Below are 22,899 nucleotides of genomic sequence, written 5' to 3'. Positions count from 1 at the left end.
GGGTGACTTTCGAATTGGGGTTGCCGGGTTGAATGCATCGAGGGAGCGGCTGGTGTAACTTGGGCGATAGCAAGTGCTCCTAGTAAAGAAACCACCATTGACTACATTCATTAACGGATAGCCGTTGCTGGTGAGACCTCAGCTGAGTCCGAGAAATCCATGCCTGCGAGGTAACTGCTCCTCATCTACTACAAGTAGTAATGGTGAGGGATCGAGCGAAGCTGGGTAGGCGATGGCCGTGGTAGGTAGGAAGGGGCCACATATATTTAACTGCCTAGGTAGGTGGACAGTTGTGTTTTCAAAATTCCAATCAAGACAGCTTTGCCCCCGAATCTGGCGTCAAGGCAATTTTATGCCGGGGATTGGGGTACTGCGGAACCTTCGTCCCTGTATGATCAGCAACAAATGGCGGCACCGCATCCCACCTATTCAAATCATGCACCCTCGCGACAACTTCATTGACTTCCTTTAGAAACTCGTGCCCGCCTGTTTTGACAACCGAGTACTGCTTGCCGTAGTCAACGAGCACGACAGGCAAGTTAGCCTCGTGGTGCGCGGTGGACGGGTTGAAGGCGTCGTGGAAGACGTCGAAGGCGAGAGTGGTATGTCTATCCCATTTTTCAATAGCGAGAAGCGTCGGGTAACTGTTGTTAGCAGTATTAAGGGTAGAGCAGGCGACTCTGACTATCTCGTCGGGGCTGTAGGGAAATAGAGGTGATCTAGTGTGGACAAGGACGACGATTCGAATAGCCACACAGGAGTTAAATGGTTCTTGAACGCTTTGTGGCGACCAGGTCAGAAAGGATAAAGTATCATGGGCTTGTGAGGGTTAATGTTACTGTTGGGACAGGTACCGATTGAATCTTCTCCATTCTGACGGACGATGTATAATGAATGGTGGAAATACAAGGGGAGACTGAGTACTCGGATCTCCAAGCTGACTCTCCGCAGTGCTACACAACTTATTAAAACACCAGAGGAGAAGCGGCCAGACTTTGGTTTTCCGTGAGGCCTGAAAGGGAAAACTTATGTTCAGGAATCGATATTTGGTTGCGGGAACCCGCGCAACTGGGTTCACTGGAACCTATCTCATAATCATGTCTTGAAAACGATGCGAAGTAGGTATTCCTTGGTCTTGTGGTATCTCCTCTCACCAAAACAAATAACTGTATAGAAAATGGATAGCTGCAGTGGCTGAGCAGTTGAGACATGTCCTATAGCGGACTGAGCTATAATGGATGCGTGAAGCAGTGAGTGTTCCAAAAAGCAAAAACAAATGTTTTGCCAAAAATGAAGTCAGTACCACTTGTATACCATAGCACTTTGGTTAACGGCGGTTCTACCCGGATACTCTTAGCACCTATTGACGGCAAGTAGTTTAGTTGTTAGGAGATTCATCTTGGAGATTTATATCAATCTATCTCCAATTCCCTATCCACAAATACTCGAAGTGGTGGAGACGGCGGGGTCCACGTGCCAGCGATTCAGCTCATCCAGGATCTTCGACAGGGGGACGACGATCAAACTGCCCCGCACCATTACGTCGTCCGTTTGTACCTGAGTACCTGAGCAGGGCAACATCAAAACCCAAGCTTGTCCCAACCCAGCCCAACTTCCTATTCACAACTCAATCCCACTCAACAGATATTTCAGATCAAGTAAAGGTCTTCTAGATCAAGGTATGTACTCTAATATGTAGTATCTACATTGATAGCGTCCTTCCTACACCAACCCAGCCTATCATTTACCAAGAACGTCACCCCACTAATACCTCCCTTTTCAGGAACAGAAAACATGTCTGGCAGAGAATACTACGAAGGTGGCTCCGGAGGCGGCGAGCGTCGTGGGGACAATAACTATGGCTCTGGCCAGCAACAGCAAGGTGGATATGGCGGGCAGCAACAACAAGGTGGATATGGGGGGCAGCAACAGCAAGGCGGATATGGCGGGCAGCAAGAGCAGCAACACGGAGGAGGTAACCAAGGATACGGAGGAGGAGGCAATATGCCTCAAGGAGGAGGCTACGGCGGCGGTGGTGGTTATGGCTCAAGCCAAAACGATGATCTCCAAGGAGCTGCCCACCACGCTCAACAAGGTGCTGGAGACTCTGGCGACTCGTCGCTATTCTCTAGCATCCTGAGCAGCTTGTCTGGAAACAAGCATAATATTGAACAGGAACCTGTTGATGAGCAGGGTAAGTCTCACTCCTTTCTTTTTTTTCCATCAATCCATAACGTCCCCCGAAAATCATAACTGACATATCCAACCCCGCACAGAAGCCGTAGACGCACACAAATCCTTCTTTGGCAGTTCTTCTACACCCCAGGCTGCATCATCTTCCTCCATGGGATCCGCTGCCGCCATGCAAGCCCTCAAGATGTTCAGCGGTGGGAAGACCGAGAACACGCAGTCCGGCAACTCGCAAAATGCTTTTGTGGGTATGGCGATGGCCCAAGCCAGTAAACTGTTTGACAGCCAGCAGTCGCAGGGCAAGGTCGAGAGCGGGGCGAGTAAGGAGACTGCTGTGCAGAAGGCCGGCGAGATGGCGCTTAAGCTGTATATGCAGAGCCAGGGGAAGAGTCAGAGTGGTGGCATGAGTAGTTTGATGGGGTTAGCTAGTAAGTTCATGTGAGCTTGAGAGGATTGGAGCCGATGGATGAGATACCGGATTGGGCTTTTGAGAATCGTAGGGGGTTCACGAAGTTTACGGATGTGCTACGATAACTGATATAAAAATGCGATGATGTTACACACGAAAACCGACTCTTGTTGTTTGAGATTCAAATGTCTTCATTATCCTTGCTCCTAGCCATTGTTCCTCATCTTTACCTATATCTTACATGTTTCTCGGGCATCAACTGAATAAGAATATCGGCCAAGAATCTATGTCTCGAGTTCTTGCCGATGCTCAATGTCCACGTGCAAAAGGATGAGAACCAGATATTCATACAAGGACAAAGTTGTATCCTCGTTATGATGATATACAAGCGAGCTCGACAAGACGCCCTGCTGTATAGATATATACAGACCGAGGGATATTACCACCAGGATACAAACAGTGTAACAACCCCAGCCCAACTAGTAGCTCATACCAAGCCAATCATACAGATAGCTCCGCAACGCCAAAAGTAAGAATTATGCTCCAGAAAGCCCTCCAAAACCAGACACAGCCTTTGTGTGCAATTAATTGTTCTACCAATACGCCTTTCTGTGCTTTCCTCAGGAATAAAAGCAAAATTTATTGCTTTCGTTGCCTGGAATAAGAATCAAAAACAATAGGAAAAGTCTAGTGGCTGTGTCCCTCATGATCCGAATGCTCGTGACCATTTTGAGACCCAGACTGTGAGGGGGGACAACAACCGCCCTTTGTGCAGTCATCAATGCATTCTAATAAACAAGCATCATCATCGAGACCGCATCTCTGCTGCCCAACAATGCCGTCGAGACCCACGACTCCGCCTTCAATAACGTGGTCATGAGCTTTGTCTGTGCAGAACTCGGGCTGTATCGTTGCACTATGGACGCCATATGCGTGCAGGCACTTCCGTGCAGCTCTTGCGACCTCCATATATTTCTCGCCGGCTGCCTCCGAGATTGGGAACGCGACTTGGATATGCATAGATGCCACGACCTGTGTGTCGCTAAGCTGCCAGATGTGAACATGATGGCAGCTGACAACCCCTGGGATGCTCTGGATATCTTCTTTAATGTCGGTGACATCAATGTGGTCGGGTGTTGCTTGCAGAAGGACCTTGGCAGTTGCTGATGTTAAAGGAACTGTTGAGTTTAGGATGATAAGTGCAATAAAGAGGGAAACGGCCGGGTCAGCGTAGTACCGTCCAGACCAACTTGACAGCCAGATAATAAGGGCAGATGCAATGACACCAACATTTCCTAGAGCATCACCAATGACATGAAGAACCATGGCATTCATCCCCATATCAGAATGGCTGTGGCCGTGGCCTCCCTTGGAGCGCTTTTTTGGCTTATTGTGATTATGAGTGGCATGCCATGAGTCATGCCTTGGCCTTCCTGTAAGACGTTGGCGGTGTTCGTGATTGTGGGAATAATCAGTAGCGCCATTTGACTTTCCATTTGACTTAGAAAGCAGAGGTGCGGTCTCTGTTGGCGTTCCTCCGTCTTCGAGAACAGCATCGTCCTCTGCCCCGGTACTACTATCCTCACTCTCCGTCTCGCTAGGCTGGGGTCTGGTCACAGCGAGAATATCCTGTCTGAAGCTTGATGGATGGATGCTAATATCATCGATATTGCGTACACGGCTGTTTGTCCTTCTTCGATGCTTCCTTGGAGATGGTGATGCGCTCATAGACTTGCGGAGACTAGACGCAACCTTCGAGCCGCTGCCGTGTTCGTGCGACGACGTAAATCGGATATGGGAAGATCTTGCCTTGGCTTTGGCAAGGACCGCTTCTGGAAACACCTCCCCTATATTGCTCTCCACTGGTTCCTGGGTATCATCACTGGTACGATATAGGGGCTCGCCAGCATGACTGTGTCCTTCCTCAGCAGCCGTAACCTCGTCACCGTGTGCGTGGTCATGCTCTGCTGGTCCATGAGAATGGCCATGTCCTCCCAGAACCAAGAACCCGACGAAATTTGAGGCAAGACCCAATGACCCGACTATCAATATAAGTTTCGGGTTGCTGATCTCAGGGGGATCGATGAGACGAGTTACTGCTTCGAGGACGATCGTAAGGCAAAGGGCGATTAAAAATACTGCGTTGAAGAATGCGCCTAGAATTTCCGCTCTCAACCACTACAAAACGGTTAGCTGCCTTGTAGGGAGACGGCCGAATATACAACTTACACCGAATGAATACTTGTCTGTCGACGACTTCCGAGCCGCAGTTACAGCCCAAAGCCCAACAACAAGAGAAATGATATCGTTCAACTACACCATTGTTAGAAAGAGCTCCAAGTTAGTGGCAGCCTAACCTCCTTACCATATGAAAAGCGTCAGCCATCAATGCTAGAGACCCAACAACTAAGCCAACACCCAGCTCAAGAATGAAGAACGCGGTATCAATTCCCAGCATCACCTTTATCCGCGTCGACTTTGACCACCCCATGCTGGGCAACTGTGATATGAGAAGGCCTGTATAGTATCCCAAGACGATGTAGTATCTACTGAGTCGTAGGAAGTCGAGTAGGAAGCTGGTGCCAAAGGAAGGTTCTCTTTCTTAGTCGCAGAGACAGTACCGCGAGATGAGAGGGAAGTCGATGTGTATAATTATCGCAGTAGTCGACGAGAAAATTTTGGGCAGTTTCTGTATCGAGGGCGTAGAATAGGCGGGATGATATAGGTAAGGTAGTGGGGGAATAAACAATCTCAATGATGTAGTTTGAACGGGGACGGTAGCTGGGGATGGTAGCTTGAACCTCTCCCTCTGTACCGTGTGCCGTGGGCCGTGTCCGTGTCCGTATCCGTATGCAAACAAGCCTTCAATAGAAGATAAAGAGACAAGAATCGAGAGGAAAGAAGTGAAAGGGCATCTCGGATGGTGGATGATGGATGATACGAAGCCGGTCGTGGTGTTGACGGGAGAATGATATTGCGTGAATTCACATGAGAGCATCAGCAGGTTGTGGCTTTGTTTGCTTTGTGGCTTTGTTACTTTGCTGCCGGCACTGAAGAACATTGTTCCGGTTGTTTGCATGTGGGGCTTTTTACGGGTGGCGTCATTGCTATGGAGTAAAGAAGTGCTTAAGTAAGCAGTTGTCATCACTAAGTAAACTCCCTGTTCTCCACTACTACTAATTTGTAAGTCAAGACAAATCCAACAAAATCCACTGTGTGCTTAACTAGGAGTGTCTACTGAGGGTACTACTATCGAGGTTGATGCTAGTGCTTTGGGGCTAGTGACAACAGATGGACGGGGTTTTTGGGCATGATGATGCCAAGTGACAAGTGACAAGTGACAAATAATAGCGAGAATGACGGCTGCGTAAATGCGTACCTTGAGTATTTTATATTAAGAGCTCTTACACACATGCTACTTGTCATAGGGTTCTCCTTGTTTAAGATTGCTTTTCCTAATTTGTTGAGCGTTTTGCAGCAGTATCTGCACTAAGAACATGTTATTTCCAAATAGATATTTGTAGTTAAAGCTAAAGGAGTCGGATTCTGCGTCTTAGACTTTAGTAGTAGGGAGGAAGAGCTCTTAATTACTGTAAGGGCTACTAAAACTACAACATTTACAGATCACAGGCTATATATCTCATGTTTACTTCGACGGGGCATAATGTGAAACTACCAGGTACCTATTTATGGTCATATTGGCACTCTACCTTAAGGTACCTTAACTACTTACACGAGCCGGCGCGCACGTGACACCAACAATGCTCCCTGTTTCCATGGACGGGATATTTAGGCAGTTTATTTTATCCTTCTTTTTTCACTAATTTGCTGGTATTAGTATGGTCCCACCAAGTCCGCCAAAGAGAGGGATCATTTTCCAATTTGCATTGAGACCATCTACAATTCTCACCTGAGAACCTTTCACATGTTAATGTTCGGTACCTCTTGTGGCCCCCGGGTCTCCTTTCCGAAAGTACTCACTCACTCACTCAGTTTTTAAAGACACTCGGCTCAGGCCGTGCATTGGGACCGTTTAAGAGATCTGCAGGTGATATATTGGCGTGGCACCATATCCATGGATACAATATAGTGTACATAGCTTCTACCGTTTGCTTTCAAGTTGCCTTTATGCAAGTCACATGGGACGCGCCGGAAAACCGCAGGAGACGTCGGCAATCCCAGCTCCCCTAGGGTTGCCTTTGAATCCTCTGAGCTGTGAGCCTGCAACACCCAGATTGCCAAGCGGAGTTCCACTCGTTGGAATGCTTCCGGTACGTCTAGAGCGCGGGTGAGTATAGAATTAATATGCTTATAGCATCCCTCAGATAGCATCGCGAGCCTCGCTATAACCGGCATCTCTCAGCCTCGATATTGATTGAAGATTCCCGTCACGGGAACAGAAGCCTCCAACCGTCACCATTCGCCCGAAGATCCTAGCAAATATATTAGGGTATTAGGGGGTTCTCGGCTTATGTCGCCTATCAGTCATATCGAGGACGACTCAGGTCATGGCGTTTGCTCATGGATAATGTCGACCGTGAGTAGAAGCGCAAAAAACATTAACAAAAGCTTGCAAGTAATGTCAGTCGTGCGATCTAGGATATGTTGCTAGCCGACTCACAAGAAATGTTCCAATCGCCAAAGCTACGATTTCGAAACCTCCAGAGATGGCCTTGCCTCTGACTATTGCATTCTGGCACCTCCACGTTCTAAATGCCCCGATTCCTAGGGTGTAGATTGCCGCACCCTGGCAGGTACAGGATAATGGTTTTGCAAGCATGAAGAATCCGATTCGAGGGTTTGGTGTGGCAGAATGTTGGAGTCGGCTATATCAACCGTCAGTATATAACATCCAAATGTGAATTAATGTGGGAATATGCTTGCAATAGTTGTGCAACCGTGATCCCTATCATCGAAAGGGCGAGTGACGTCCTTAGGTAACCCAGATATGTGCGTTCGAGGGCTAACATCACCGTTAGCGAGATTCGTCAATAACGCATCATGCGAGTTATGGAGGTAAGGTATGTGGTATGTGTATAATCCACAAGGCTAGTGCATTTTGCAATGTACCTCATAGATAGAGATGAATTTAGATAGAGTATCGGTAGGTCATATACGTATATGCAGCCTGGGCTCCGTAAATGACATGGTGAGGTGATTCAAGTCTATCAGGTTGAAGCATGTATTCAAGACACGAGGGAGATGATCAATCAAGGACGTCCGGAATTGAATTTCAATATGGATATACATATCGACTGATATGGGTATATGTCTCGACTGATGGCGGAGTGAATGAAGTAGGAAAACTGTAGGAGACTTATACATATCGACATACCTAAGTGGTCTCGGGCAGAGGTATGATCAACGGTGATGCTGATCTGGCGCCTCCAGAACTTCCTGAAGTTGGCGATCCCCGATCCTAGGACGGTCGTCGGCTTGTTGATTGCTACGGGGGCTGATCGCCGGGTGGAGGCTCGGCTGTATTGGCGTCTCATGCGTGCTGTCAATTCAGTCGCGTCACGACTAGCATGTTGACTTAGGGTGGGCAAACGCTCCTCCTCGGATATAGGCTGCTGGTCCGGTTGCTGGTGTTCGTGCTGTTCCTCAGCTCGCTCGCCGCCCTCTTGCACCGGAGGGCGTCCGTTTGACGTCTCAGCCATGCTTTTTCGCAGCGGTGACGCGGTTGCGGTGCGGAAATGCAGATCGCTGTTGTGTTACTCGTAATCGCATGGGTAAGGCGCGAAGCGCATGGCCATACCGGTAGAACAGGTAGTTGGGATCGTGGCTTAATAACAGTGTTGATACGGATACTTGAGACTTTGAGACTTGCGATGTGATGTGGAAGAAATGGCGCGGAATCGCGGTGGGAACGATAAGCCGCGCCGGTGATTAGATTAGATTAGATTAGATCTGATCCTGTGTAGCCATTGGTTTATTGGGGCCCATGCAGGCGGGCCGTTCTCCCACCCCCAAACTCCTTCGGCTACGAACATACTTCCTCAAAATATATGTTCCATTGCGCCGGATCTCTATCATCGTCGAGGATCCGCGTTGCTAGTCGGAGGTATATACTTTTATTTTGAAAGAACATGTGTTGCAGAAGCTGAAAGGACATCGACATCACGACTGGATCTTGCCAATCTTGCCACCGCTGCACGACCATGGCACCCAAGGCGAGCTCGGCCCGGATTCCGAAGTGATCGCCTCCTCCACCGCACGCTGGGCTCTGCAATTGCGAGAATTCCTTCATTCGAATCGAAGTCCATAGGGCTCTCTCGGCCTCGTGCGGTTCTGCATACGGCTAGCCTTATCTGATCTGTTTCGCTCGCTACTTGGTACATAATAGATATGGGCCTGGCATATCATGCATTTTCGTCTCCAAGCGCGGATATCTCTGCAGGCAACATCCGCTGGATGCAGCTCTCGGCCGAGGATTTTGGCAGGAAGCCTTCGTCTGGACTCTGCACTGCTCGTATGGGGCCTGGGGCGCTGGTCAGACCGCAAATCATCGACGCCTCGTTGTCCTGGGGCCTACCCAGTGCTCCACTCCCAGGGACCCAGATTGTCGCCGCAGGGAAGCTACCCTGACCTTGCTCTTCGTCTTAATCGCCGCCCTGGGCTCTGGAAACCAGCGGCGAGGGGCACTTTGGGCAGGCGAAGCGGAAAAGGCATCAAGAGAGCCTCGCGGTCACGGTCCGCCAGTACCGCTGTTGTTATCATGGGCCCCTATTCGCCTCCCACTGTGTCGGAGCTGTTTCCATCTCTTCCCTCCCATAGCTCCGGCCGCCTTGCTTGCCCCTCCAGGACCCGCCATGCCTCGCGGGAACCCGATGCGTGTCTGCAAATGCCCCCATAGGCCTCATAGATAGGCCCCGGGCCCGACGGCTTGCTCGGGTGCCTGCACTCTGCACTGCACCTGCTATGGTTGGCGTACAAGCCTGCCAGTAGCTCTGATCTAATTGTTGGTCGAATCCGTTGACCAGAAACCCAGTTGCCGCTCCCGCAGCTCCCATTAATTCAGCCGCCGTGCTTTATGATGCGATGGGTCTGTACGGAGTACACGTTTCATCCTGTTCTTCTCTGGCTATCTGACTTCTAACGGGCGGAATTATGGCTTGTTTACCCGCGTAAACATCGGTCTGAGATATATATATACACCGCACCTGATCCGCCTGACACTCCTTGCTTAGTCCTTTACGCCATTCTCAATATATAGATTCACCCGTCCTGCCACCTTGACTCCTGCTGTTTCTTGCAAGTCCCATGCCTTATCTTGACTCTTGTGGTCATTGAGAACACCGTTAGAGAGACGTTCCTCCCCGACTCCTGTTCGCTGGACCATATAACTGCCCGCCGCCTCCAGACAAAACAACTATATTCGTGACTTGGAACCAAGATTTAATCTAGTAACTTTCCACACCGCACATATGACCATGACGGACTCCCCAGATAGCCAGAAAAATGACCCTATCTTCGACAAATATCCTGAGGACTCGGAGGATCGCTCGAACACAGATACCAACCCTACACCAAACTCGGAGCTTTCACCACCGGCCACTCCTGTAAATAAAGAAGTCGAATTGGGCCAAGAGGTGGATCCCAGGACGAACGCTCGCAAACTAGCAGCTACCCTCACTCTAGAAGAACAGGTAAACAGCACCCAGTCAATATTAAACTGTTAACTCCTTGTACTGACAGTAGCAAGGCCTCCCTGTTAGTGGCTGCTGATTTCTGGCGATCAAAATCATTACCAGAGAAAGGTATACCGGCTTTCAAAACCAGCGATGGCCCAAATGGAGCCCGCGGTGCAATATTTAAGGCTGGGACAAAAGTAAGCAACGCTTCAAATGTCTACATCGTTGGAAATTCTGACATGAACAGGCTGCTCTATTTCCATGTGGTGTATCGCTAGCAGCAACGTGGAACACTGATTTGCTCTATCAAGTTGGCCAACATCTCGCCGACGAAGTAAAGGCCAGATCTGCCCACGTCCTATTGGCGCCAACAGTTTGTCTGCATCGAGGACCACTTGGTGGACGGAATTTTGAATCCTTCTCGGAAGACCCATTTCTTACCGGCAAGCTTGCCGCGTCTTATATCAATGGGATCCAGCAAAAGGGTATCGCCGCAACGATCAAGCGTAAGTACTCTTTGGGTGCATTATTCAGCTTCCAGATGCTTATGAAGTTTAGACTATGCGACAAATGAGCAGGAGACTAAAAGGATGACAATTGATTCAATCGTACAGGAGCGTCCGCTTCGGGAATTATATCTTCGCCCCTTTGAGATAGCAGTCCGAGAGTCAAACCCGTGGGCTTTGATGTCATCATATAACCTCGTCAATGGAGTTCACGCAGATATGAACGATCATCTTCTAAAGGACATTCTGAGGGGCGAATGGCGTTACGACGGGTAAATATATATTCCGAGTTGATGTCGCTGCCTGCTTACTTGTTCTAGATTGGTCATGTCTGACTGGGGAGGAACCAACTCCACTGTCGAATCTATCATGGCTGGGCTTGATATTGAAATGCCAACGTCGGGGAAGTGGCGTGGCGAAAAGGTCGTTAAGGCTGTGAATGAGGGAAGACTGAGCAAGGAAGCTGTTGAGCAGTCCGTTGCGAATATCCTCTACTTGGTCGAGCGAACAAGAGGCAACGACATGTCGGCCGAATTGCCCGAACGAGAAGATGATAGAGAGGAGACTCGGAAACTTATCCGTGACGCAGGAGTAGAGGGTTTGACGTTGTTGAAGAATGACGGAGGGGTTCTTCCAATCAAACCATCCGAAACGAAAATCGCTGTCATCGGCCCCAACGCCAACAGAGCCATTGCTGTAGGAGGTGGCAGTGCCAGTCTCAACCCATATTACAATACCCTTCCACTTGATAGCATCAAGAAGGTCCCGGGCAAGGAAGTCACTTATTCTCTAGGATGCCATACATACAAATGGCTACCTTTGGCCGCAGAATACTGTACCACTGCTGCCGGAGAGCAAGGCGTAAGTCTTGAGTTCTTCGTAGGAGATAAATTCGAGGGTGAACCAAGAGTGGTCCAGCACAGGACAAACACAGATCTCTTCCTCTGGGATTCGGTTCCATTAGAAGCTGGTAGAGTGTGGTCATGCAACTGTAGAACGAGGATTACGCCAAGAACCACCGGACGACATACTATCAGCTTTTCCAGCGTTGGCCCTGGACGACTGCTTGTGGACGGCAAGATTTTGATTGACCTATGGGATTGGACGGAACAAGGCGAGGCAATGTTTGATGGATCGAAGGACTTCCTTGTTGATGTCGACATGGAGGCTGGGGTGCCAGTCGAAATTGTTGCAGAGATCAATAACGAAGTCCGCCCATTTTCGAGACAAAAGCATGTCAATCTGACGCACCAAAATGGCGGTTGCCGGATTGGCTACAAGGAGCAAGATCAACAAGATTACCTGCAAGAAGCGGTCGATGCTGCAAAGGCTGCCGATGTAGCGGTCGTTATTGTTGGTCTCGACGAAGAATGGGAATCTGAAGGCTATGACCGACAGACGATGGATTTACCCTCGGATGGCAGCCAAGATCGTTTGATTGAAGCAGTGTTAAAGGCAAACCCAAGGACGATTGTTGTCAATCAATCAGGCTCACCTGTTACCATGCCCTGGGTAGACCGCGTTCCCGCAATAATCCAAGGGTGGTATCAAGGTCAAGAAGCCGGTAATGCGCTGGCAGATGTGCTTTTCGGGCTCCGAAACCCAAGTGGCAAGCTTCCAGTAAGTGAAAATCGAAGTTTGAGGGACAATTTACAATTCTAACGATTCTCCAGACCACCTTCCCTAAGAAACTGCAAGATAACCCGACCTTCCACAACTGGCCAGGTGAGAACTTAAAGGTAGTGTATGGCGAAGGCCTCTATATTGGTTACCGCCATTATGAGAGAATGGGCATCGAGCCACTCTTCGCCTTCGGCCACGGCCTTTCCTACACCAGCTTCACGTACGGCAAGCCCACGATCAGCCAAACGGTCCTCTCCGATGGCGACAAGATCACCGTCACCATACCCGTGACAAATTCCGGAGATGTTGAGGGCGCCGAAATCGTCCAAGCATACATCCACGACGAGAAGTCTCGTCTGCCACGACCAGAGAAGGAGCTGAAGGCCTTCGACAAGGTTTTCTTAAAGCCGGGTGAGACGAAGGATGCTAAATTGGTGCTGGACAAGTACTCGACTGGATATTACGATACCGATATATCAGCATGGATCGCGGAAGAGGGAACCTTTGAAGTGCTCATTGGGTCGTCTTCCGCAGACATCAGGTGAGAGTGCCTCAAACCCCTTAACTAATATACCCGCACTAACACATCAACTAGGGAGAAATCTTCATTCGAGGTCAAGGAGTCTTTTACTTGGGTATTCTAATGGGCATTAAGTTATTTGATAGATCAGAAACGCATTCGCGAGGATACATAGTATTACATACCTGTCTTCCCAGGATCATTTGTTTGCGTGGGAGGGACACTTTGCTCCATGGGGTTGATTTTCAAACGGGGCCTGTCCCACATGTTTGCCGTACCCGCTCTTAGAAATCATGCTCCATAGTTTTTACAAATGAATGAATTAACTTAAGTGAAAAGGCTCTGTTGGAGATATATATTTGTTTGGATACGAGGTCCCGAATGTGTTTCTCGTAGAGTTGCGGAAGCTGTCTACGTACTCGAGTACTTTATTTGTACCTTGATCCCGGTAGAACCACGGAGCATCCACCCCCAGTTATCCACCCTGTGCGCCTGGACCCAGGGCAATAAAGGGGAAATACATATAATATAATAACTACATTTCCTCTTCCCTTTTCTCTTCTTCACGACTGACTCTCGCATCCATCTCGGAATCTCAGTCGCCAACCTACAAATACTCTCGGGAGACTAGTACTAGGAATGGCCGACGTACAGGTTTGCAATGGCATCGACATCGGCATATCATAGCGCATCGCGCTCAACACGCGACCATTTCATCGAGCCCCCTTCGCTCCTATCGCGCATCATCATGGCCCTCCCTTCTGGGCTCTCAGTCCAGATCCAGCGGTTATGGGATCGCAATTTCCAGTCTGCTTATACGGTATCGACACGCCAGTCTCGCATATCGCGGCCCCTACGACGGTGGTATTGGCCGCGCAGTTTGCTGAATCTTCCGCATTTGCTGGTAGCTGTCTGGTTTTTGACGCTGCTATGGGGCGAAAGATGGGTATTTCAGAGCAGTATCGAGGCGTGTGACTGGAGGAAGTGGGAGAGATGGGTATGTAGAACCCCCATATAGAATTCGTGTTCAGTGGCTGCGAGAAGGAAAGTTTGCTGACCTGGGATATACTCGAATAGCCCAAAGACGCCACCCCTCACCATCTAATATTCCTAGCTGATCCGCAGCTAATCGATCCGCATTCGTATCCCGGCCGGCCATGGCCGCTGGACACCTTCACGATTTTACATACGGATAATTACCTCAAGCGGAGTTATATCTCGCTACAGAAGAAGTTGCATCCAGATACCATTTTCTTCTTGGGGGATCTGTTCGACGGGGGCAGAGAATGGAAGACTGCGAAGGGAAATACAAAGGATGCAGATTGGGCGAATGGCCTACGACCTTCCGGAGAGCAGGCCTTTGTTGAAACATGGGGAAAGCGATACGGAGAAGATTTCTGGTTGCACGAGTACGGGAGGTTTGGGAATATCTTCTTGAAGTACTGGAACCTGGGAGGGGATAAGCCTGGGCCGGGCCAGCCTGCGAGAAGGATTATCGCGAGTTTACCGGGGAACCATGATCTAGGGTTTGGGGATCAAATCAAAATCCCCATCCGGAATCGATTCGAGGTGTATTTTGGCGAGGGAAACAGAGTCGATGTTATTGCCAACCACACATTTGTTTCTGTGGACTCGGTATCTCTGAGTGCTGGAGAGTCGGAGCACGATACTACGGAGATCACCAAACCAGTGGAGAAATTTCTTTCAGAAGTCCAAGTCACTAAACGGAAAGCCGTTGCAAGGGAACTGGATCGGCAAGCTGGCCATGAAAGAACGCTACAATACAAGCACAAGGTGGAGGAACCGGACGCAGTCGACTATAAGAAATTGCGGACCCTCGATCCTGGCCCAAATGGCGCCGACTTCCCCACGATTCTCCTCACACACGTCCCCCTTTATCGAAGCCCAGGAACCCCGTGTGGCCCACAGAGAGAGCATTGGCCGCCCACAACGCCGCCAAAAGGCCAAACCAGTCCTGTCAATCCAGATGAGAGAAATGCCATCTCCATCTCCAAGGGCTACCAATACCAAAACGTTCTGAGCGAAGCCGACTCGGTGAGGGTAATATCCGCTATCGGCAACGTAGGATCCGTATTTTCTGGCGACGACCATGATTATTGCGAGATCGTGCACCCAGAAAATAAGAACCATGCCCGGGAAATCACCGTCAAAAGTATGAACTGGGCCATGGGCATCCGTAAACCAGGATTCGTCATGCTCAGCATGTGGAACCCCGTAGGACCTGATGGACGGCCTCTACACTCATCACCGTCGGGCCACGGATCTGCAGCAACAACAACAGAAAGCCACCTCTGTCTCCTCCCCGACCAATTGGGGATACTCATCCGCTACGTATATCTAATCGTCATTTCGCTCCTCGCCCTCACCATCCGCGCAATCCTCACCCCAATGTTCAAACTTACCCCCTTCTCCGCCCACCGAGTCCCCTCTGAAGATATGTCCCTCCTCCCCACAACCGCCAAAGACTCCAAACGCCGCGAAGCCCAAGACCGAGACGGTGATCACGACCCCTACCGCTCGTCCAACTCCTCGACCTCCTCAACAGCCTCCACCACCCTCGCTCCCCGTACCGTCACTCGAACAAGGAGTGTAAGTCCTGCGAAGGGATACGGACTACCCGCTTCACAAGTTCGTTTCGCGACCCCACCCCTCCTCAACCAAGCAAACAGCTATGGCAATTCAAATGGAGGAGCCAAACTCGATGACGACTACTTCTCATACAGCGGCCGCAAAAGCACAGCATATGACGAAGTTGGCTTCGGAAAGACTAGGAAACCAGATACAGTTCTAAGACTAGTATTGAGAGAGATCTGGACCAGCCTCTTGCGAGTAGTATGGATGGTGCTATGCATATACTTCTGGCTAATATGGTTCTATCCCGGGGCCTAATATCCCCCTTTTTATTATTAATGTACGAAGTACCTATGTATGGGGGCATTGGGCAAAAGAATCCAGGAATGGAGATGGGGATAATACAATTTCTGGTTGTAAAATCAATTTCACCCTGGTAAGGTAAACAACAACAAGAGTAGGGTTTTGGGGGTTTTTGCTTTAGGGAGGGGGGGGCGGGGGGGCGTTTTTGGATTGATATATCTAGCGTTAAAGCAAAATATCGGTAAAGAGGCCCATTTGGGGCTGGGATACAGTAGGTACTTGATGTACGATGAAAAACACTTTTAAAAAACTTGCTAGAATGCTATGTTGAACGTTGTAATGTTATAAAAAAAACCTCGATATCAAATTACCGCTTAAGGAAAGTCTAACGTCAAGAAACCTCGCGCGCTCCATATACGATAGGTGTAGAGATGTATACTTTCGCTCACTCCATCCATAGAAAGCCTCGCGTGTAATATATCGAAAGATACACGTTAAAGAAAACAATTTACCCTATCACAAGAAAGGCGGGGAATTATCGTTTAACTGAGATTTTTCCATTCATTCATTCAACTCTCTAATCTCCCCTAAAGTACAAGGATACAAAGGTTCGTCGTTGCAATTTGGTATAATCAGTATCTGTCATCACGCCGCATTTGTCCATCCAACCAGTCCATCCATCCATCCACGATAATAAACGCACAATATGCAACTACCTAGCTGGGGGAAAAGGAACCGATGATGACAACGCTTTGCTTCCTCGGGTTGGGGGGAAGCCTGACAAACAAAAACAAAATCCATTTTCATATGCTTGGTCAAAAGCGTCTAGCTTTAACCCATTTCACTATGACATTTCCACATCGGCAGAGGCGGCAGGTGCACCAGTGCTGGGGATGACACCCTCGTCGGTCCACTTCTTGAAATCCATGGTGACCTTCGAGACCTCGTCGTGGTTGAGACCCTTCATCCAGGCATTGTTCATCTCGAACTTCTCCTTGAACCGCTGTTTTCTGGCATCTTCGAACTTCTGGAGACGTTCGCGAGCTGCGCTTACTTTGGTCTTAGGATCGTCGCCGAGGGGCTTGTCTGTGTAGATGAAGAATTCGGAGCCAGGGTGCTTGTACATCATCTTGTATGTGTTGACACAGATTCGCAAGGTCAGGTCTTCCTTGTAGACTAGAGCCTTCAGCTGATGAGATGCCTCGTCTGAGTCGGTGTCGGTGGATGGGAGGTTGCGGGTCAAGACGGTCTTGTGAAGACGGTTGCGCGGAACGCCCTCAGTAGGCTCGATGCAGACGTAAGAGGAAATGTAGTATTGCCAACGCTGCATACGTTCCATGTCATCGAGATCGAATGTTGTCTCATCCCTCTGGATCCACTTCAACGTTACATCAGCTCGGGCCGGGTACTATTGATGATGGTTAGTAAAAGGGGCTATTAGTTTTGTCGCGAGAATGACTTACCCAATGGATCAAGAACAATTCGCCATCTTTGACATATTTATCAGCTTGCTTGCGCATAGTGATCTCAGCAGTGTAGGTTGTCTCATTCTTGCTTCTGTTCCGATAGAACTGCTCGATAAGATCTGGTGTCTTCTCCTTTGGATCGATGCTCGAGCAAGTTGCACCCAATCTGCAGAGACTCTTGAAGAGGTCCATGATGGTGTAAAGTTGCCAGCCTTTCTTCAAGTAGTAATGACGAAGGTAATCTTGGTATTTAGCCTCTTCGACCTCGCCATTGATGAAGTCTTCGATCAGCATCAAGGTCTTCGCATAGTAGCTTGGAATATTATGAGGCAACGGATAGCTGTCGGTTTTTACTTCCAACAGCCCAACCCGATGTGCCGGCTTAAGTTCCGCAATACGCATTCCTTCCTGTCTGGCCTCGTCTTCGCAGTCCTTGATGTCTTTCAACCGTCGGTATAGACTCTGGAAGACGCTGAAGAAGACGTAGATAGTCTGGTTGCAGTACAGCTTGAAATCGGCACGCGGGTATGGCTGATCGACCTTCAGCTGGAGATCCGTAACAGAAAGCTCTCTGGTTCCATTAATTGCAACGGCATTTGGCACGGTAGCCCAACGCTCGTCGGTGGCATCTCTGACACCTTCATCGGCACCTTCACCGGACTCATCCTCTCCAAGGGATTCAGCATCGGGTGTGGACTCCTTGCTTCCGTTGGCGCTGCCCTCTTTTTGCCCACGGCCTCTAGTGCCATTTCGGTTCTTGTCAAGAACACCTCGTCGTAGATCAGTCTTGCGCGCATGTCCTAGGCGACGACCGCGACCATTCTGCAACTCAGTGGGGGTAGACTCCTCATCATCTGGGATCTCGGATGAGGTATTGTTCAGGCATTGAGCAACGACTTCCTCAGACAGGCCGAAGAAGGTGGGAATAAATTTGCTGAAGAATTCGGAGATACGATGTCGCTCATGGCTGTTATGCTGGGTGGAGATGTTGGCGTATAAAACCATGAAGCGTAGAACGTCTGCAATGACGCCTTGATCCATGAACTCGTAAGCAAACTGGTACTTTTGGCTCCTGCCTCTGGTGCTCCGTTGGCGCCGTTGCTCCTCATGCTTCGTTTTGATGGCATCAACAAGGTGTTTGGCAGCCAGGTTTCTCTTGTCGGCTTGCTTGGCCTGGATTCCCATGTGATCAAGACTCTTGAGGTACATGTTCTCAGTCTGAGCATGCCAGACCTTCTCCCACTCCCGCTGTGTAAAGCGCCATTCTTCATCCTTCTGCTTCAAACGAGCCAGGACAATGGGAAGAACCGCGCAAGGATCCTTGAAAAGATCCGCCGCCACTGCTTGGCCCTTATCACCATAAATCTTCTTAAGCACACGCTTGTAGATGGCTTGACTTTGGCCACCAAGACCAATTGGCATACGGAAATTCTGACGCTCTTCGGGACTCATGGCGAGGAGGGTCTGTCCAATGGGTTCAAGCAACTGGATGACCTTGGCGTTGGCTTCAATGTTGAAATCATAGTCATGGCGCTCTTCTTCAATTCGGTGCAGGGCTTCCTCGAAGACATTCTTGCGATGAGCCACGAATCCAGAGTCTTCTGATGCCCAGGTTGGATGAGAAGCCCAATCATCATTGAGCACGTCGTTGCACATCTCATCTCGTCCACTGCAAGGCTTCAGCCGCTCCTGGATTTAGTTAGCATATGTTGTTAGGTGGAAGGTGACCACGTGAACACGTGAACCAGGTCAAAAGCATTCTATGACAATCGATACCGACGAGGGTGAAGAGACAAAGAATAAAATATAAGAAATGGATTGCACATACTCTCTTTGGCAGAAGACGATAGCTAGGACCAAGGCCTCTGCAATTGCTCAACGAAACTCGTCCAGTAGGAGGCTTCGGCTTATTATCAATGACCTCGTCGTGGCCGTCGTAGCCGACAAAGGCCTTGAACCAGTTCATCAAGTCGGGATTTCCGCCGATGAAAGAGCTGACCTTATGAACAAGGACGTTGCGATCAATGAGATCCTGTGAGAAGAGGTTGCAAAGCTTCAGGAACTCGTTCATGGTCGACTTGTTGCCAATGTACTTCTTGACGCGATCGAAGAAGGCAAGCTCCTCCTGGGTAGCAGCTGAAGTAGACGTAGGAGGAAGGGGCTCTGGGATAATGGGAGTCAAGCTCGGTGCTACAACTGGAGCGTCGGCTGCGACTGGCTTGTTGTGGCTTAACTTTGTTCTCTACAGCAGGTGCGACCGTTAGCATGAGTTATGGGCAGTAAGGTCCGATGCTCAAGTAAAGGCCTCTCGCAAGGATTGGCAGTGGATCGACGAGAGTGTTACATACCTTATTTGCGGCTCCTCCTGGACCAAGGCCCCTCGAAGAGCCTTCTCCATTCATACCCATCTGAGACGCGACGGGAGCAGCTGCGTTAGGTCGAGAACGCTTCTTACTTTCCTTGGTGGTACTGGCAGGGACAGCGAAGTTACCCACGGGAGGCATCTTTGCTTCTCCGCGAGTGTACGATGTCTGTGGTGTTTGGTTGGCACCGGACATCGTGGCGGCTGCTTCTTGCTCTGCGGCGGCTTTGGCAGCAGCAGCCTTTGCGTGGGCAGCTGATTCAGGCAAGAATTGCTTGAAATCTTCTAGCAGATCAGGGGCTGTGTTGAAGAGGTGTGTTACTTGCGCGTAGACATCGCCAATAGGCTTTGACTCTCTTTGGTAGGTTTGCAAAATCTCCAGGAACTGCTTGTAGATTTCAGGTCTATTTTGAAATCGGTTCTGTGCGAAGAGGGAAAGTTAGCGCGATTCATATAGCAGGAATATTGCGGCGGTGATATTTGCGGTGAAGTTACTATGGTGATGCTATTGTGTATTGCGGACAATAGGGAAGTCATGTGTGATTTAACTTCACCGCTATGGGGGAATCTGCCAAAGCCAACACATTCGCTTACCTTTATCTTGTTTACGTAGCTAATTGCATGATTGAACTCAACAGGACCGCGCTTCTCAAGACCTTGCTGTCCACCAGCGCCGTTCATGCCAGGTTGGCCGCCAGGTGTTGGAGTCTGGGTGTTTCGCGGCGTTTGACCTAGAGTGGCAACAGCATTTGTAAGTTGTGACACCCCTCTTTGCTGTTGTTGATGTGCAGCAGCAGCAGCTTGTTGTGCTTCATAGCTAGAGTGTTGAGGCTGGTTCTGATTATAGGTAGGTGGTCCAGCAGGCTGATTTTGCGGACTGAACACAGCTTCTGGGCTCTCAATACTGTGCTGTGGTTGTTGCTGTTGTTGTTGCTGCTGCTGCTGCTGCTGCTGCCAGTTGCCATGACGTTGCTGCGCACCATAGTAGCCGCCACCAGCACCACCTTGGCCCATCACTGCTTCAGGAAGGGCTCGACCAGTTCCGGTGATCGACTGCACTGTTGTTCCCATTGGTGTGGTCACTCTAATGGTATTCGGGTCGTTCCCTGCGCCGCATTCGATACGGTACCCTGGGGGCAGGAAGGTATTGAACCCCTGAATAAGGTTCGGATGGCCAGCGAAAAGCTCTGAAACTCGGTTGATAACCCCGGGAGTATCAATACTGCTAATTGTCAGATTCTCTACAGGATATGACTTCAGGGGACATAGGGAGGAGTGAGGCATACGCTTGACTCTTGAAATCCTTCATAATGTCAAGAAAGCGGTTGTACACATCAGGTTGGTCGGCGAATTGAACCTTAACTTGGTCAAGATAACTAAGAGCATCCTTTAGGGTTGTTAGCAAAAGTTCTATATCACATTCAAGTACGCGACCATATTCCAAGGTTCAGAAGCGAATATCAACCAACTTAACACCATATACTTCCACAGGAATGGGAGTACGTTGCCAATTACAAAGGAGCGATAACCACTTCGAACGACCAATTCTTCTTAATCAAGATTCGAATAGCAATTACAGCAATAAAGCCTCAAAACAGCAGATTGGGGGGATCCTCAGATCCTGGCACGCAAAATGAGAGAGGGCTTTACAATGCCCCAAAGCAGAACATGAAGTACAATGCTAACGCCACGGCAGAGTCCAATGGCAAGGCACTACGTTCAGGACGAGGGGAGGAGGAGCTTACATTCAATATAGGTTGTTGTCCTCCCTGGCCCAGCGCAGGAGCGCCAGGCATCTGATGCCCCTGAGGAATCGGACCTCCAAAGGGGAGCTGCTGCAAGCGAGACACCGCCTCCTGCTGTTGCTGCTGCTGTAGCGTGCTATTGAACCCAACAGCAGCCCCGCCAGAGGCGTTGATGGGGACACTCGGCGGTGCAGTATTATGATGTAGGATGTTGGGCCCGAAGCCTTGTTGGTGCTGGATTTGGTTCGGGCCATTTTGAGGATTGTGTTGCTGGATCGAACGACTGGCTTCGCTGTGTAGAGGGCCCCCGAAGGCATTGCCAGGCCCGCTTGGGGCGCCGAGGGGACCTGAGGGGGGAGGAGGAGCACCGCCGTGGTTTGCAAGCAGACCGCCCGGGCTGTGGATGGCGCCGGGTAGGCGGGAGGCAACGGGCTGGTGGAGAGGGATTGAGGCGGTGTCGTTCTGATGGGGTGGAGGAGGCTGGTAATGTTCGCGATGCTGTCTCTCTCGCTCTTGACGCTCGTTCTGCTCTCGCTCACGCTGGACGAGCTCCTGTTGCTGCTGTAGAGCGTGGGCTCTTCGTTGCTCTTCGATCTCGCGCTCGCGGTCAAACCCCGAGGGGCCGTGAGGAGGCTGGTTGTTCATGGCGGTGTAGGATTCGAGCGGGGATTTGATAGGGAGGCAAAGTTAGCTGTGATATATATGCTAAGATCGATGCTCTAAATGGAGATCTTGCAGCTGCGGATCAAGTTCGAGCTTTGTATGACAGGGCCGGCAGCGGAGAGATGGGCGCGGGAGGAATCAACGGGCTGGAATGGGATTAACGTGCTGGCAGATCGCTGAGGGCCAGAGGGCGTTAACTCGTGCACATAGTGGTCCTTTAGATGTTGGCATCTGCTGTACAGATCGGTCGCGTTGTCGTGAGCGATAGATCGGAAGCAAAAGCGATCTGTGGAGGTTCTTGTCGCAATCATCAGCAGCTAAGCCTATTGCAGATTCTGCCGGCAAGGCTCAGGGTCGAGAGATAAGGCGGTCTGCGGTGTAGCCGTGACGGAATGCCAGGCACCTGACTAAGGCTTTAAACTTAAACAGGCGGAAAAGGGGTACGTCACGTGGTACGGGGTACAGATTCTGCAGAACGAGGAGAATTGGCCGTAATGACTCCCGTTTCACTCCCCTTCGAGTCCCCATACCAACCGTTAAACGGTAGCAGTAGGGGCGAGATCAGACGAAATGACGTACAAACAATACTGTAAGCGCATATAGGTACCTAGGTAGTATAGGAATAAGCGTTGGATTTCATCTACTTTACGTTTCCCAACGGCACCGCTCATTACCATTCAGACAAAGATAAAGCATATATCATTCATATCCTATCTCAGATGCCCCGTTTTAATCTTTCCCTTCCCTATATCGTGCTGGTCATCTCTAGCCATGTAGCTATCCGATCCCAGACAGTTAAATATAATAATGCCCGAGCTTCGGCATACGGTAGCAGTCCGTTGTTTGCATTCCCCATGACCCCTCCCCATCCCAGGAATCCATATCT

At 49.8% G+C, this 22,899-nt stretch overlaps 6 protein-coding genes across 6 annotated transcripts; 3 read left to right on the top strand and 3 right to left on the bottom strand.

Annotated features, from left to right (window-relative positions):
• Positions 1 to 1,794: 1,794 nt before the first annotated feature.
• BP5553_08623 (uncharacterized protein) lies at positions 1,795 to 2,632 on the top strand (the record flags this gene model as incomplete). Its single annotated transcript, XM_032017246.1, has 2 exons — positions 1,795 to 2,194; positions 2,277 to 2,632. 2 exons carry the CDS (start codon positions 1,795 to 1,797, stop codon positions 2,630 to 2,632), a joined length of 756 nt encoding a protein of 251 aa, XP_031866677.1.
• Positions 2,633 to 3,286: 654 nt separating this feature from the next.
• Positions 3,287 to 5,090, bottom strand: BP5553_08622 (Cation efflux protein; the record flags this gene model as incomplete). Its single annotated transcript, XM_032017245.1, has 3 exons — positions 3,287 to 4,777; positions 4,829 to 4,912; positions 4,965 to 5,090. 3 exons carry the CDS (start codon positions 5,088 to 5,090, stop codon positions 3,287 to 3,289), a joined length of 1,701 nt encoding a protein of 566 aa, XP_031866676.1.
• Positions 5,091 to 7,324: 2,234 nt separating this feature from the next.
• On the bottom strand, positions 7,325 to 8,259 carry BP5553_08621 (uncharacterized protein; the record flags this gene model as incomplete). The annotated part of the gene is made up of 2 exons (XM_032017244.1): positions 7,325 to 7,425; positions 7,935 to 8,259. The coding sequence occupies 2 exons, from the start codon at positions 8,257 to 8,259 to the stop codon at positions 7,325 to 7,327; spliced, it is 426 nt and encodes a 141-aa protein (XP_031866675.1).
• A 1,773-nt stretch (positions 8,260 to 10,032) lies between these two features.
• Positions 10,033 to 13,006, top strand: BP5553_08620 (Beta-glucosidase; the record flags this gene model as incomplete). Its single annotated transcript, XM_032017243.1, has 7 exons — positions 10,033 to 10,248; positions 10,305 to 10,430; positions 10,481 to 10,739; positions 10,792 to 11,011; positions 11,060 to 12,359; positions 12,413 to 12,903; positions 12,958 to 13,006. The coding sequence occupies 7 exons, from the start codon at positions 10,033 to 10,035 to the stop codon at positions 13,004 to 13,006; spliced, it is 2,661 nt and encodes an 886-aa protein (XP_031866674.1).
• Positions 13,007 to 13,543: 537 nt separating this feature from the next.
• On the top strand, positions 13,544 to 15,694 carry BP5553_08619 (uncharacterized protein; the record flags this gene model as incomplete). The annotated part of the gene is made up of 3 exons (XM_032017242.1): positions 13,544 to 13,879; positions 14,008 to 15,492; positions 15,533 to 15,694. The coding sequence occupies 3 exons, from the start codon at positions 13,544 to 13,546 to the stop codon at positions 15,692 to 15,694; spliced, it is 1,983 nt and encodes a 660-aa protein (XP_031866673.1).
• A 927-nt stretch (positions 15,695 to 16,621) lies between these two features.
• BP5553_08618 (Uncharacterized protein) lies at positions 16,622 to 21,995 on the bottom strand (the record flags this gene model as incomplete). Its single annotated transcript, XM_032017241.1, has 7 exons — positions 16,622 to 17,185; positions 17,241 to 18,932; positions 19,072 to 19,485; positions 19,592 to 20,026; positions 20,200 to 20,827; positions 20,892 to 20,992; positions 21,351 to 21,995. 7 exons carry the CDS (start codon positions 21,993 to 21,995, stop codon positions 16,622 to 16,624), a joined length of 4,479 nt encoding a protein of 1,492 aa, XP_031866672.1.
• Between the last annotated feature and the right edge of the window lie 904 nt (positions 21,996 to 22,899).

This window comes from Venustampulla echinocandica (genome assembly GCF_003357145.1).
Source record: "Venustampulla echinocandica strain BP 5553 chromosome Unknown scaffold_8, whole genome shotgun sequence".
Lineage (NCBI taxonomy): Eukaryota > Fungi > Ascomycota > Leotiomycetes > Helotiales > Pleuroascaceae > Venustampulla > Venustampulla echinocandica.
The sequence above is the reverse complement of the archived record's forward strand: the minus strand, read 5'-3'. Positions and strand labels throughout refer to the sequence as shown.